Source organism: Lepidochelys olivacea (assembly GCF_965140295.1).
Source record: "Lepidochelys olivacea isolate rLepOli2 genome assembly, chromosome: 27".
Classification (NCBI taxonomy): domain Eukaryota; kingdom Metazoa; phylum Chordata; order Testudines; family Cheloniidae; genus Lepidochelys; species Lepidochelys olivacea.
This window is the reverse complement of record NC_140437.1, coordinates 15,330,547-15,344,702: the sequence shown is the minus strand read 5'-3', so window position 1 is coordinate 15,344,702 and position 14,156 is coordinate 15,330,547. Positions and strand designations below refer to the sequence as shown.

General features: G+C 56.7%; 1 protein-coding gene across 1 annotated transcript in view; it reads left to right on the top strand.

Moving 5' to 3' along the window:
- The first annotated feature begins 4,553 nt into the window (after positions 1 to 4,553).
- Positions 4,554 to 14,156, top strand: part of PLXDC1 (plexin domain containing 1) — a 49,998-nt gene continuing 40,395 nt past the window's right edge. Inside the window, exon 1 of the mRNA XM_084615645.1 lies at positions 4,554 to 4,659. Within this exon, the coding sequence (XP_084471771.1) occupies positions 4,584 to 4,659 (76 nt within the window). The 5' untranslated portion in view covers positions 4,554 to 4,583. The remainder of the gene's footprint in view (positions 4,660 to 14,156) is intronic.

Sequence of the window (14,156 nt, the reverse complement as noted above, 5' to 3'; positions counted from 1 at the left end):
ATCCTGGGCTCACAAGTTTAACTGCTCAAGAACTAAAATAATGGCAAGGATGGGAGAGGGAAACAAGGGGGCAAAAGTTTTCCCTAGAGCCTCTAGGGAGCATCTGGTGGGTGGATTGGCACCGCTGTGTCCCCAAAACTAACAAGAAGAACCAGAACTCCAGTTCCAAATGCTTCTGAAGCCTAGGGAGAGAGGGGTCGGATCTGGATCTCAACCTCCTGGCGATGCCCTCCTGAACTGAACCCAGGTCCAGCCTTGCCTGCCCGCCCTTTCAGTTGCGGATACTAGCAAGCCCCCTTGCCGGTGACATGACAGAATGGCTCAGATTGAAGGTATTCTTCATCTGCCTTTTAAAAAAGGAATTGATTTATGGCCAAAGCAAATTAAAAGGGAGCGTCTGATGGTGCAAATGGCTTGCATGTGCCCTCTTGCTGACTGCAGACCAGACAGGTTTCTGGGTCAGGGGGGAGCTAATGGCAGGCACGCGCTGGCTGAGTCAGGGATTTCCCTGCACCTCTCCTGGGGGGCTGTACAACCCTCCTGAATTACCCCCCATGGTCAGTTAGTTACACAGTGTTGCTACTTTAGTCATTTTCCAACCCCTCTGTAAATTTGAACCACCTCTAGTTTCAATTTCTGGGGAAGTCCTTGCCTGGGTCAGAGTTAGTTCCAGGTAATCCAGCTCTGTCATCAGAGCCCCATGCATGGAAGAGCAGCCAGGGATGGGTAGGGAGCCTCTCAGACCCTCTAGGGAGTCATCTGGGAGGAGGAGGATGGGCTGATGGGAGCATTAGACTTGTGGATACCCAGGTTTGCTTCCTGTCAGTATGTCCCAGATCCAGGGAGCTCCAATTCCACTTTCAGTGGGGGTTGTCTGAACATGCCCATTGAACCAGGAGTAGTGAACGCCTGAGGTCACTCCATAAACAGCCAGATCTGGAGCAAGTCACTGTGCCTTGGTGCCTCAGTTTCCCCAGTCATGGCCGAAAGCAGAAAAGGCTGTGGGTTGGGACTGAGGAGCATCAGGAGGGGGGTGGAGGGCCAGGGAGCCCAGGGCTGGAATAGGGGGGAACTGCAGGTGGAGCTGCTGAAGCAGTAGGTGTGTCTGGGGAGAGGGGGGCAGCTTGCTGGCCTCTGGCCATGCTCTGCCCAACTCCACCCAGCTCCCTTAGCCTTTGGTGTTCCACAGGTGAGTATAAATTCACCCCACCTCTGAACCAGGGGCTTCCACCCTGCTGCTGGCTTGGCTGAAAGAGACTTAATTCCCTCCAGAGCTGGAATCCTCTCCTGGGGGAAGGGGGCAGGCATGGGTGGAGGGTGTCAGCTGGACTGGATCATTACTTCTTTTGATCAAGGCACTGGGAGTTTGGGCTTGGCCCAATCCACCTGAGACAGGGCCGGGTTATTAATTATCCTCATCAGTTGCTGCACTGGTTCTGAGGTTGCTCATCTGCCATGTGGCTCTACCCATTCATCTTCTTTCTTTAGCCTGTCAGAGTCTCTCTCTCCCCAAGCTTTCGCGCTGCTGGGTTTGCTGCCTGTCCCACAGAGCTGGCGCTATGGGTTGGGGCGTCAGGCTGCCTCAGTGTCACAGTCTGGGCCTCAATCTTCAGGGTGTGGTGTGCTCTGGGGAATCTGGATGGCTGGGCCCTGCTCGGGTGCCCCAAGGGGTGCTGACCAGTCAGCCTCACCTCAGTCCCTGGAAAAATCATGGAGCAGGTCCTTAAGGAATCCATTTTGAAGCACTTGGAGGAGAGGAAGGTGATCAGGAACAGTCAACATGGTTCACCAAGGGCAAGTCATGCCTGACCAACCTGTTTGCCTTCTATGATGAGATAACTGGCTCTGTGGATATGGGGAAAGTGGTGGACATGATATATCTTGACTTTAGCAAAGCTTTTGATACGGTCTCCGTCAGTATTCTGCCAGCAAGTTAAAAAAGTATGGATTGGATGAATGGACTGTAAGGTGGATAGAAAGCTGGCTAGATCATTGGGCTCAACAGGTAGTGATCAACGGCTCAATGTCTAGCTGGGACAAGCTAGAGTGCCCCAGGGGTCTGTCCTGGGGCCAGTTTTGTTCAACATCTTCATGAATGATCTGGATGATGGGATGGATTGCACCCTCAGCAAGTTTGCGGACGACACTAAACTGGGGGGAGAGGTAGATACACTGGAGGATAGGGATAGGGTCCAGAGTGACCTGGACAAATTGGAGGATTGGGCCAAAAGAAATCTGATGAGGTTCAACAAGGACCACAAAAATGATTAGGGGGCTGGGGCACATGACTTACGAGGAGAGGCTGAGGGAACTGAGGTTATTTAGTCTGCAGAGGAGAAGAGTAAGCAGGGATTTGATAGCAGCCTTCAACTACCTGAAGGCGGGGTTCCAAAGAGGATGGAGCGAGGGTGTTCTCAGTGGTGGCAAATGACAGAACAAGGAGCAATGGTCTCAAGTTGCAGTGTGGGAGATCTAGGTTGGATATTAGGAAAAACTATTTCACTAGGAATGTGGTGAAGCACTGGAATGGGTTACCTAGGGAGGTGGTGGAATCTCCATCCTTAGAGGTTTTTAAGGTCAGGCTTGACAAAGCCCTGGCTGGGATGATTTAGTTGGGGATTGGTTCTGCTTTGAGCAGGGGGTTGGACTAGATGACCTCCTGAGGTCTCTTCCAACCCTGATATTCTATGATTCTATGATCTTTTTCAGATCAGATCCCCCAGGGGCATATTCTGCCTGCCACTCATGGGGTCATGTTGCCACTTGTAAATTCCATTCCAGGCTCTGGAGGAAATTCCCAGGAGCTTTCCTGAGTGAGAGCTCCCTGCAGGAGGAGAGGGCTGGGGTATAAGAGCTGGGTAGCAAGTAGTGCCAGCCCTTGGAAAGGAAAAGCCTCTGCGCTGAATGGAACTGACCTCCCCATTAGCAGTGACCCACCATTCCAAACTGGGGCTTGTCCTCAGAGCTCTGGAGATCTCAGCCATGACTCTGCTCCAAGATGTGATGGGGGGGTTGCTGTCCCTGGGGACCAGGAGAGAGATCCCATCCTAACCTACCCAGGGGGCCCCCCCCAGTGAGCCATTTGCACATGCCTGTGCATGGTGCCAAGCCCTGAATGGAGAGGTGGTCTCAGGGATGGGGGCTGCAGGGTAGGGGGCAGGGGGGATCAGCCGTTCAAGCTGGGCAGGGTCAGCAGATGATTCATCTAGCGCAATGAGGGGGTGTCTGTCTGACACAGCTGATCCCCACCTCTGCCTGAATTCAGGTTAACAGAGGCCTTCTGACCCTGCCCAGCTTGAACGAGAGTGGGCAGGGAGGAGCAGTGTCCCTACTACCTTTCCTTTCCCTTTGGAGCCAGGCAGGGTTTGTAGCTGAACCTGGTTCTCCCCATGTTCTGTGCAGGAGCGTCCAGCTGATGGAACAGATCACAGATGTTTGCTAGGGGTGGGGGGGTTTTCCGCTGCCTGGCTCCCAAGGGGCAGCACGACAGTCTGTCACATTATCAGCCAGTGCTTTGTGCCTGCTGGTGCTGCTCTGAAACCCTCTGTCTGGATCAGAAGCATCCAACTTGCCCACAAAGGGTCTGACTGTCTCCCCAGAGCGCTCCCTCCTGCCTGCAAATCTCCCCGGTGGGAAAGGAGCAGGCAACTGCTTTGTTTTCACCATCCCTGCCAGTGTAAAAGCACCCTGGTGTCTGGTTTGTTCTCCAGCTGAGGGAAATATCAAACACCATTGCTTCCAATGACAGCCCACCCCCCCAGCAGTGGGAAGTTGGCTTGTTACCTATCACTTGTTATACAACTGGGGAAGCTGAGGCAGGGAGAGGAGAGGCAGGGACTTAGTGGTAGTACTGGGACTAGACCCCAATAGTCCTGACTCACAGGCCCCCCCTTGCTCTAACCCAATAGATCCTACTCCCCTGCCAGAGCCAGCAGAGAACCCAGGAGTCCTGGCTCCTAGCTCCCGCTCTAACCCACTAGACCCCATGCCCTGACCAGAGCTGGAGACAAATCTCTGGAGTCCTGACTCCCAGCACCCCACACCCATTAGACCCCACTCCCCTCCTTGAGCCAGGGATAGAAGCCAGGAGTCCTGGCTCCCAGCCTGTCCCCCAACCACTAGAGCCCCTGCCCTGTTCAGCCCTGGGAACAGAACCCAGGCGCCCTGCTGAGGAAAGGGAGGGGCAGAGAATTGCCAGAGGCTGCACAGGGATGCGGGGCAGAGACGGGGGGAGCTGGGGCAGGAGGGGTCTGACCCCATCTCTGGCTCTCTACCCCCCCCCGAGCCATGGCACCCACACGCCAGCAGGGGGCACGAGCGCTCGGTCTCCCCGGCTCAGTGTCTCTCACACGAGCTGCAGCGCCGGGCGGCTCGTGTCCCCACGCTGGGCGAACCCAGCCTGCGTCCCGTCCCCACTCCCCGCCTTGGGGTGGTCCGCGGGGGCGCTGCGCTGCTGAGCCGCAGGACTGGTCGCTGCTCGCCCGATCCCAGCGCTGCCGAGTCTGGGCGGCCGGAGAGGAGCCGGGGCTGGGGCTGGGGCTGGGGGGGAAGAGGCGCCCCGGAGCCCGCGCCTGCCCCCCAAGATGCGATGGGGGGTCCTCCTGCTGCTCGCCCTGCTGCGCGAGGCCGAGGGGGAAGCTCGCGGCAGGCTGGAGGCAGGTACGGCGTGGAAGGGGCAGAGTGCCCCGGCCTGCGTGGAAGTGGACGGGCAGGGCACGAGTGAGTGCCTGTGCAAATGCGCGTGAGCGGGCACACGAGGGAAGGCGTGTGTGGCTGAGCGCGAGCTACCCGGGGGCGAGGGGTGCAGGGAAGGGAGAGCGCCGCCACGGGTGCCCCTGAGCGTGGGTGGAGGCGAATGTGCCCGCGTGGGACTTGGCAGGCGGGGTGTGCACACAAGGGTCGCTGTGCGCAAATGGCGGGGGTACAGGTGCCCCGCGCGTGGCGGCGGGGCTGGGGGTACAGGTGCCCCGCGCGTGGCAGGGAGGGTGCATGCACAATCGTGGGCACGTTTGTGCATTTCCCCCTGTGGCATCTCCACGGCTCCCTTTGGACACGCTCCCCAGCGCTCCCCCGAGCCAGCCGGGGGTCTGCAGTGCACTGGCCGCTGTGGAGGCGGGCATCCGCCCCTGCTGGGCCACTTGAGGCAGGGCTTGCAGCTCCGGGCGTCCGCAGAGGCCCCCAGCTCAGGGCGAGAGAGGAGGCTGCTGGCTGCCTTGGGGGTTCCCACGCAGCCCCCGGAGCAGCCTGCTGTAAACTAGAGAGAAGCCAGCTGTCTGATGTAGGGTGCATGGAAGGTTGCAGAGAGGGACCCAGGAGTGACTGCAATTTGCCTTGGGATGTGTAAGTCTAGGGGGCTGGAGTCTCCCCCTGAGCAGATCCTACTCCCGCCTCTTGACCTGGAAAGCAGCTGCATTCCTGTGCTGGCACGACCTCCCCCCCCCCCCCCCCGCACTCCACTGAGCTGTACTAGGGCTGGAGGGGATGGCTAAGTGGGCACAGTCTCAGGTGTGAAGTGACCAGACTGCCTGCTGTCTCAAGCTTCGCTCAGAGCTTGCCTGCTGTTCTGCTGTGCACTGCTTGGATTCCACCCCAGAGGTGGCTGCATTTCCGTGGGCCCTGTCTGTCTAACCTGTTGATGGCGTGCCAAGTGCCCTGAGTTAGAAGGCAGCAGTCTATAAAGCTCTGCCATTGTTAGTACAGAGGGATGGGTGGGGGATGCTGGGTTCAAAGGGACCAAGCAGCCCAAAGGGTGCAAAACAGCTGTCAGCAGGTGTGTAACCTGTTAATGCTCCTGCTTTGGAATTTGGGGCCAGGCCTTCTCCTCCCCCCCACCCCTGGGGCGCTTGGGATCCCTTCCTGCTGGCCAGCTCAGCCCAGCAACCTTGGCTTGGGTTTATGTTTCGAACACCAAACTCTTCCCAGTTCCTTTCATTCCTCCAGCTGTGGAGTGAGGGGGTCTCAGAAAGCCTGGTGGGGGGAAGGGGTACTCTGTTGGCTGGGCCTTGGATTTCCTTGGGCTGCCCCTAGAGGGACTGAGGGCATTTTGGGGGATGCTGGATGGGTGGCTGGGGGGGCGGGAGTTGCAAATGGAGAGAGAGAACATTTCCCCTCTAGGCTGCAGGTCTGAAGCCAGCCCAACAAGCTAAAAGAATTGCACCTGCTGGAGGTAGCAGGAGATGAGTTTGGCAGGTCTCAGGCCAGTTCTTAGCAGGCAGGTCCCCATAGAACAGTTGGCTCCCTCACTGAAAAGACCTGGAGGGATTGGGGAGGTTTCAAGGCAGGTGGTCTCTCCAGGGTCGGTTTGACGGGAAGCTTGCCCGGCTGTTACCTGGAATAGGATGTTTATTTAGTCTAGGAGAGAAGGCTGAGAAGGGACCTGATAAGTCTTCTAGTAAGTAAAATATTGTTACAAAGAGGACGGTGATCATTTGTTCTCCATGGCCACCAAGGGCAGGACAGAAAGGAATCTGCTTAGTTTGCAACCAGGGAGATTCAGGTTAGATATCAGGACAACTTTCTAACTCGATAGTGAAGCACAGGATCAGGTGACCTAGGGAAGTTGGAGAATCCTGATCCTTGTCTGGCCCTTTAAGTGTGGTCTCAGAGTGCCGGGCAGCATGGAGGAATACGCTGCATCAAGCCAGCTTTGGATGTTTGGCTCAGACAGCTCTGTGTCTTGGCCCAGCCTCCCACCACTTCCTGGCATGAAGTTATTAGCAGAGACTGGTTATGAAAGAGGCAGCACTGACAGAATCTGTGCTGTGGTCTCGACAGTGCCGGCTTTTCCTGTTTATACAGAGGGACCATTCTTAGGCTGGGAGAGAACTGGAATTGGGGAGGGAGGGATGTAGGGGGGGATGGCGTGACCAGCAACTTGGACAGTAGACACCCTGGTTTTGCATGGTGTTTCCACAGTGAGAGAGAGCCAAAGGGCTGGGGAGATGATCTCGGCTTGAGTCCAAGCATAGGAAACAGGTGGCCGTGGGTTCTCGAGCAGACACTGTGATCGGTTGGGTTCTAGATCATGCTCCATGCTGGAGAACGGCTCATAGGCTCCAAGGGCTGACAGGAATTGTGGGAATGGGAGTGGGGTATCAGACGGTGTAGCATGGATCTTGTGAGACATGGTGCAGGTTCTAGAGCACGGGTTCCAGAGCGCACAGGTAAGGAGTAACGTGCTGGAAGGAGGGCAGCAAGGAGATCATGGTTGATCGCAGCAGGAAGGGCCCTCTGCACTCAGAGAGGGCAAAATTGTGGGTCAAAGTGAGGGAACACGGAGAGGAGAAGCGGGGTGAATGGACAGACAAGATCCCACCCATGACTGAAGGAACAGAAAAAGTGGCTGAATACCACGGTGATGGGCATACAGGAATGTGCCCAGAGACACTGGATGTATTCAGTGTAACTTCTCTACAGGACAGGGTCTAGGGGCCAGGTCCTCACTGATGTAAGTCACCAGGGCTGCATCTGTTTACAGCAGCTCAGGGGCTGGCTTTATCTCCGTGGGGGTGGCCGGCCCAGGGAGACATGGGGTCGATCACCAGCTCGTAGGGTTGGGGGAGCCAGCAGTGTGTGAGTGAAGCTTGGGATCCGACCCAGAGCATCTCCTCCTCCCTCACTGGTAGCAGCTAAGACCCAGGGCCCTGCTGCATGGGGGACCTGGTTAACTGCCAGCATCTCTCAGGCATCAGCCAGGAGGCTGGGACGTAGACACCTGACCCAGCATTCAGGCAGCGTCGCGGTGGATAGACCTACCTCATCCCCACAGACCTTCAGCCCAGTTAGAGACAGTCAATAAGACATGTCCTGACAGGCTGATAGTTAGGGACCCTCCATAAACACATCTGTGTTCCCAAGGGCTGCTGCTTGCCCACCACCTCCCTTGGGGAAGGGCACAGACACTCCAGCTGGCAAAAGCAGACAGAGCCCACTCCTTCCCAGGGTGGAATCTTGGCATGAAGGAAATGTAAGCCATGCTTAATTTGTAATGAAAGAGGTGCCAGGGCACAAGCCATTTTTTTACATTCATAACTGATGCAGGAAGCCCAGAGGTGCCGGGGCTATGAACTGCCAAGCCGTGAGGTGCCAGGGCTCAGCCCCAGCACAAATTAAGCACTGGATGTAAGTGGTAAATTTGGGGGAAATCCGGCCGTGGGTCGGCCCACTGGGGTGTCAGCCTGGCAGGTGGCATGGCTCCAGACGGCAGGCTCAGAGGTGAATTGCATACGCACAGGGGTGGGGGGAGGATCAGACCCCCACACTGCTGACCAACTGGAAGAGTCACAGGACACCACTGCCCCCGGCCCACCCCAGCTCCTGGGGGCTGGGCCAGCTCCTCTGCTGGTGTGAACAGGCACCACCCCATTTGAAGTGGATGGAGCAGCGCTGATTGATGACATCCGAGGCTGGGGACTCTCCCAGGTCACGCTCTTGTCTCGCTCTGAGAGTTCTCCGGTCAGAGCAGAAGAAGCCGGTCAGCGCTAAGGGGCAACAGCAGGGCTGTGTCTGGAGGGGGAGCTGCGCACACAGTTGTCAGTCTAATATCCTGAGGCCCCCCTGCTTCCCCATGCATCAGGAGCTGGGGGGAGAGGGGGGCTGGGCAAGCCCCTGCGGGTCTGTGGTGGAGGTGTCAGTTTGACGGATGGGGAAGCTGTTTGAAGGAATCCAGAGCTGGATGCTGAAGAGTAAACATGGTGCAGCGTGGGGAGCATGATCCAGGGGGAAGGTTTGGTGGGGGAGTCAGGTACCGCCCTTTGCCATGTGGGACAGACTGTGCACCACAGCCAGGTCCCAGAGGGGCCCTGATGGAGGCAGGGGGTGCCCACTGCTACGTGGCATGGGATTGTGTGCAGCATCTTGGTTAAGGGTTCGGGGGCCGAAGCTCAATGGTCAGAGGCATTTCCTGGGAGCAGTGAAAGCCTGGTATGCTGGCCAGATTCCCATTGTGTGAGCCTAGACATTCCCATCCCCCTATGGTGGGGTCCTCCCTTCACTTTCCACCATGCCCTGTTTAGCAGCTGGCACGTCCCACCCCTGAGCTGGCCACATTTCAGTGGCAAGTGAAGCTGAGGCTTGGAATAAGAGGTGCCGTGTGGAGGCAAATTACTTCCCAGCACATAGCCTGGCTGCAAGAAGGGGCGTGGGGTGGGAGATCCCTGGCTGAGCTGGGAGCAATGGGTTCTGGTGGCTACCTTGGGCCTGTTGCATAAGATGCTGGGGTATTTTCAGGCTACTCTTGGCTCCCATCTCTATGACCCATCCTAGAGCTGGGAGAGGCTGAGTGTCTCTCTCAATATGGAGTCACATTATACTAGTTGCATCTCAGGCTGCTGCTGACATTTACAGATCTAGGCGCGGAAGGAACAGAGCTTACCGCAGTCGGAAAAGGTTTGTGGAGGAAATTGGAGCCTCTGTGGGCTGCTTGCTCATATGTGATGGTTAGGACCAGCTCTAACAAGCCTTGATTAATTGAAAGCAAAGTGTGGGGAAGGCTCTGCTTTATGCAAACATGTCGGGCCTCTGTCTGTGGGAAGGGAGTTGGGGATTTGAACCTTGGGCTTGAGAAGGCAGCCCATAGAGGGGAAGCAGGATTCAAAGCTGGGTCTCCATAGAGGCCACCTCGACTTCAGGGGAAGGATTTGAGCCCTGCCCTCCACGTGCCAGTTGAAAGCACAGCTGCTTCTAGCATAACACCAGCAGTGTGGCCATAGGCCAGTCATGTCCCTGCTCTGTGACTCAGTTTCCCCATCTGTAATATGTGCAGTGCTTTGACACCTGTGGTTGAAAAGCGCTACACAAGAGCTATGTATTATTGTTATATGTTTGCAGACGAGACTGTGGCCTGTCAGTGGTCAGGGACAAGGGGGGCTTGAGGAGTTCTGCTGGTCAGCTCTGTCTCGTAGGGGGCTTGGTGGCAGAGTCAGAATCTGTGGCTGGGGCTGTTAGCAGGAGAAGGATGAGCTTGTGATTAAATCTCAGTGCAGAAGGGTGAGGCTGTCTGGCATGTGTCACGTCAGAGGTCAGACTAGTTGATTAAAAGCCTCTGCCATGGACTATTTGTGTGACTTCCGGGCAACACATCTGAGCGAAAACCCCTTGACCCAGTCTCTCTCGATGTCTGGGTGAAGATTGGATCTGGATCAGAACTTCCTGGCTCTGGCCCATCTCCATACCATGGATCTGAGCCAGAACTGACCCAAACTCTCTCCACGTCGGAGGAAGTCCAGATCAGCAACTGGATCTGAATTTCACTGCTCAGGCTCATCCTGAGGGGAAACTCCCTCGCCAGCAGGGGCCGCTGCTGAGGTCCCCTCCCCACACACACACTCGCAAGTAAGCTGGGTGGAGTAGCCCCCAGCTACCTGAGGAGCCAAGGCCCCCGTGCGAGGAGGAAGCTGCTTTTTGTGAACAGCCCTGTGCAGGGGGAGTTGAGCAGCTGGGAGCTACAAAATGCTTGCAGCTATTTGCGAGTTGGAGCGACACCCTCTGCAGAACCCAAGGCCGGTGTGTGGGCTTGAGGCTTCCAGGGTGCGAGGGCTGGGGTAGAAGCCCTTGTGCAAGACACTTCCGCAGCCGGGTCCTAATCCCGCGGTGTCTGATCACAACCCTCAGCGCCCGCCGCTTTTCTGTGCAAATTACCCTGAGAGGCATCAGCAGAGCAGTGGGGTGGGGGGAAGAGAGCCCAGGCTGGGATAGTGAAGGGGGGCTGCAGGTCAGGAGTGAGGGGCACTAACAGAGCGGGTTGCATGGGGAGCCCATCAAGGGGCATGGGAAGAGGAACTTGGGAGTCCAGCAGTTGCTGCCGTCTGCACTGACAGAGCCTGTCCGAGTGAATCCTAAATTCTCCAGTGGCATCAGGACAGGCCTGGAGTTGGAGAAGCAGAGGGTGTGGGGACAGTAGCACAAAGAGGAGAGCTAGCTGCCCAGGCAGGTGGGGATAAGGGGGGAAGGGGTCTCGTGTCACTAGGACTGTGGATGGAGCACCTCCTGGTGGCTGTAGGAACTCCCTGCATTGGAGAGGGAAGGGAGGAGTTGGGATTGTGATGTGAGCCCTTCCATCCAGTTTGCCGGGTGGCGGGGGAGGTCCCCTTTTAGCAGTGGAGCAGGGCAGAGCCAACCCACCATGGCTTAGACTGAAGGGGGTGTTGTGCACCACTGGGACAGCCCCCCATGGGGCCTTATTGACTTCTTGGGGCCCCCAGCATATGGGACCCAGCTCTGGGCTCCCGGGCCCTCAATCCATCTCTCTCCAGAGCCCGCGTGGCTGGCTACGTGCAGGCTTTGCAGTGAAGCCAGGCTGCGCCAGCCCATGGGAGCAGCACATCCCGGAATAACAGGCTGCGGCTTGGGCCATCGTCCAAAAGGCCAGGGCAGTGTCCCAGCCTGGCCACAGGGCCTGGACTCAGGGAGCTCTTAGTGAGTCCGTTGGCTGGCTGACCTCACTCTCTCACCGCCCTACAGCATCCCTGCCCCATGGAGGCAGAGGGACAGGAGCAGGGCTGCTAGGCCTGGAACGCCTTCCCAGGCCCGGAGGCTCCGAGAGAGACCATGGCTGGCTGGCATGGACTATCCAGAAGGGTGTCACTCACGAAGGACCCTGCGCCCAGTGAAACCAATGGGAAATTGCCAACACACCCTGCTCGCGCAGCCTTCCCCGGGTGCTTTTGTGCAAGACACGTCACGCCGACATACACTGTGCTGTAAAGTCTGCATGGGCAGGAGTGGGTGTGAATGTCTGTGGTTTGTGTGGAATTCAGTGTTTTGGGGAGGTGGTTTTTGTGGGCTTTTGGTAGGGGGTGTGCATGTGTATGTCTTGTCTTGTGTGTTGCTGTTGGGTGTATGTATTTTGCATGTCAGTTTTTTTTAACAGAGTTAAAGATATACATGTATCGGGTTGTTTTGCCTGCGTCAGTCTTTGTGTGTGCTTTGTGTGCCTGTGCACCAGAGTCCCATGTAGGTTTGCACGTGCATGTCAGCTGTCTTTGCATTGTTTTTGGCAGTGGACTTGCCGAAGGACTGGGTTGGCTGTATCATTAACGTGATTGTGAGTTTCTGCACGGGGTGTAGAAGTGCATGAGCATGCAGGTGGCTGTTGTGGGTCTGACTGTGGCACACGTCGGGTGTGAACGTGCAGGGGTTGGGGGTCTGGCTGCGGCATGCCCCGGCTCTGAGTGCTAACCCCTGGAGCCCTTTGCAGCGACTCGGTGTCCCAAAGCGCCTTTTGCACTCCTGCACCACCCCCAAGCCCAGCTGGCACGCTGTCTCAGGGCTCAGTACACGCTGTCCATACGCCCTGGCTGACAGGGGAAGGGCTTACTCAGCCAGAGGCCCAGGCAGCCTTTCCAGTATAAACAACTGCACAGTGTGGGGAGGAGCAGTGCAGAGAACCACGCACCGCGGGGGAGGCTCCCTCCTTCCTGCACCTTTCCAGGGGACCTCTGGGCAGAACGTCCCCTGTGTCGTACAGATGGCAACCACTGTTCCCTCTAAGCTGTGTGCGTGTGTACATGCACACAGATCCTAAACCCTGCGCACACGGCAAAACACTGCACACACACAAATTTGCACAGAAGAAATTTTTCGCACACACCTGTCAAAAATTTGCACAGAAGAAACCTTTTGCACACACAGCCTGTCAAAAATTAGAGGGAACATTGATGGCAACCCTAGGCACCTGTGCTCAGCAAGCCGATCCAGGGCGTGGCCTGTGGGCCCATGAGCCCCCTGATCACCCCGTGCAGAGGTGGCCAAACTGGCATCTTTCCAGACTCAGCCAGGGGCTCTGCTGCCATCCCCATCACATGCCCTATGCAGCTGGTTTCAACTGCAGCTGGATCAGCAGCTAGGGGTGAGAAGACCCTCCCAGGGCAGAGCTGCCCCCCTCCCACACACCCCCATTAAAGGAGACACTTTTTGTTCCGCTGCATGTGGGATGTTTTATGCAACTGACACGGTTGGCTCATTTGCATATCGGCAGCTCCCTGGAAAGGCCGCGTAGAGCTGACGTTGGTGTTGGCAATGACCCCGGGTTTGCTTGCTCTGGGAGTGGGGCTGGACCTGACCTGCCTCCATCATGACAGCGGAGAGTTGTGGGAGCCAGAGGTAACCAGAGGACTATGCTATTAAGACTGTTCCTCCATAACCCCTCTGACTGCAGCTGCCCCCAGGGTTCCCCGTCTGTGCTGGCCCAGGGCATGGCATTTCGCTGCTCCCTGTCATCCATAAAGAGCCATTCCAGGGCCGGAAAGGAACGTTTATGATCATCTCCTTTGACCTTTTGTATAGCACAGGCCCTAGAACATCCCCCGATAATTCCCAGAGCAGATCGGTTAGAAAAACATCCAGCCTTGATTTAAAAATTCCCCATGATGGAGAAACCTTGGCAAGTTGTTCCAGTGGCTAATTACTCTCAGGGTTAAAATGCTGCACCTTTGTTCCAGCTTCAACTACCAGCCATCCTCTCGGGTTAGACCTTCCTCTGCTAGACTGAAGAGCCCCCTGTCAAATATTTGTGTCGTCCCCCCCATCCTGAGGTACTTCTAGGCTGTGATCTCTCCCCATAACCTCTTTGTTAAACTGAACAGATTGAGCTCCTGGAGTCTATCACTCTAAGGCAGGTTTACTAATCCTTTAGGGACCCCTTCCCTCCCCACCCCCAGCCACCACCCCTTGTCCCTCTGTAATCTCACAGACCTGGAACCTTGTCATGGTTTCAAAGGGGGGGGTCTGAACCCCACATGCTGGGATCAATGGGGTTCATCTTCCTCAGCTGACCCCATCACGTCTCCTCCTTCTCTACCACATGACTGAATGCCAGCTGGCAGCAGGAGTGATGGCATGGCAGGAGGTGCCAGGCTGGGTGTCCAGGCTGCAGTGGATGGCACAGAAGCTTTTGAGGGCAGGGCTGGCTGAGGGGAGGTCCCTGGGGTGAGGTCAGGTGCCTGGCAGAGTTTCAAGTAGCTCTTAGTCCATTGTGGGTTACATCACTGTAGCCCAGTGACTAGGGCATGAGAGTCAGGACTCCTGGGTTCTCCTCCCAGCTCTGCCAGTTACCTGGGGCATGTCCTTTCCCTGCTTTGTGCCTCAGTTTCCCTTCTCAGCTGTAGTCTGTTTAGCTGCGAGCTCTTTGGGGCAGGGACTGTCTCTTATTCTGTGAA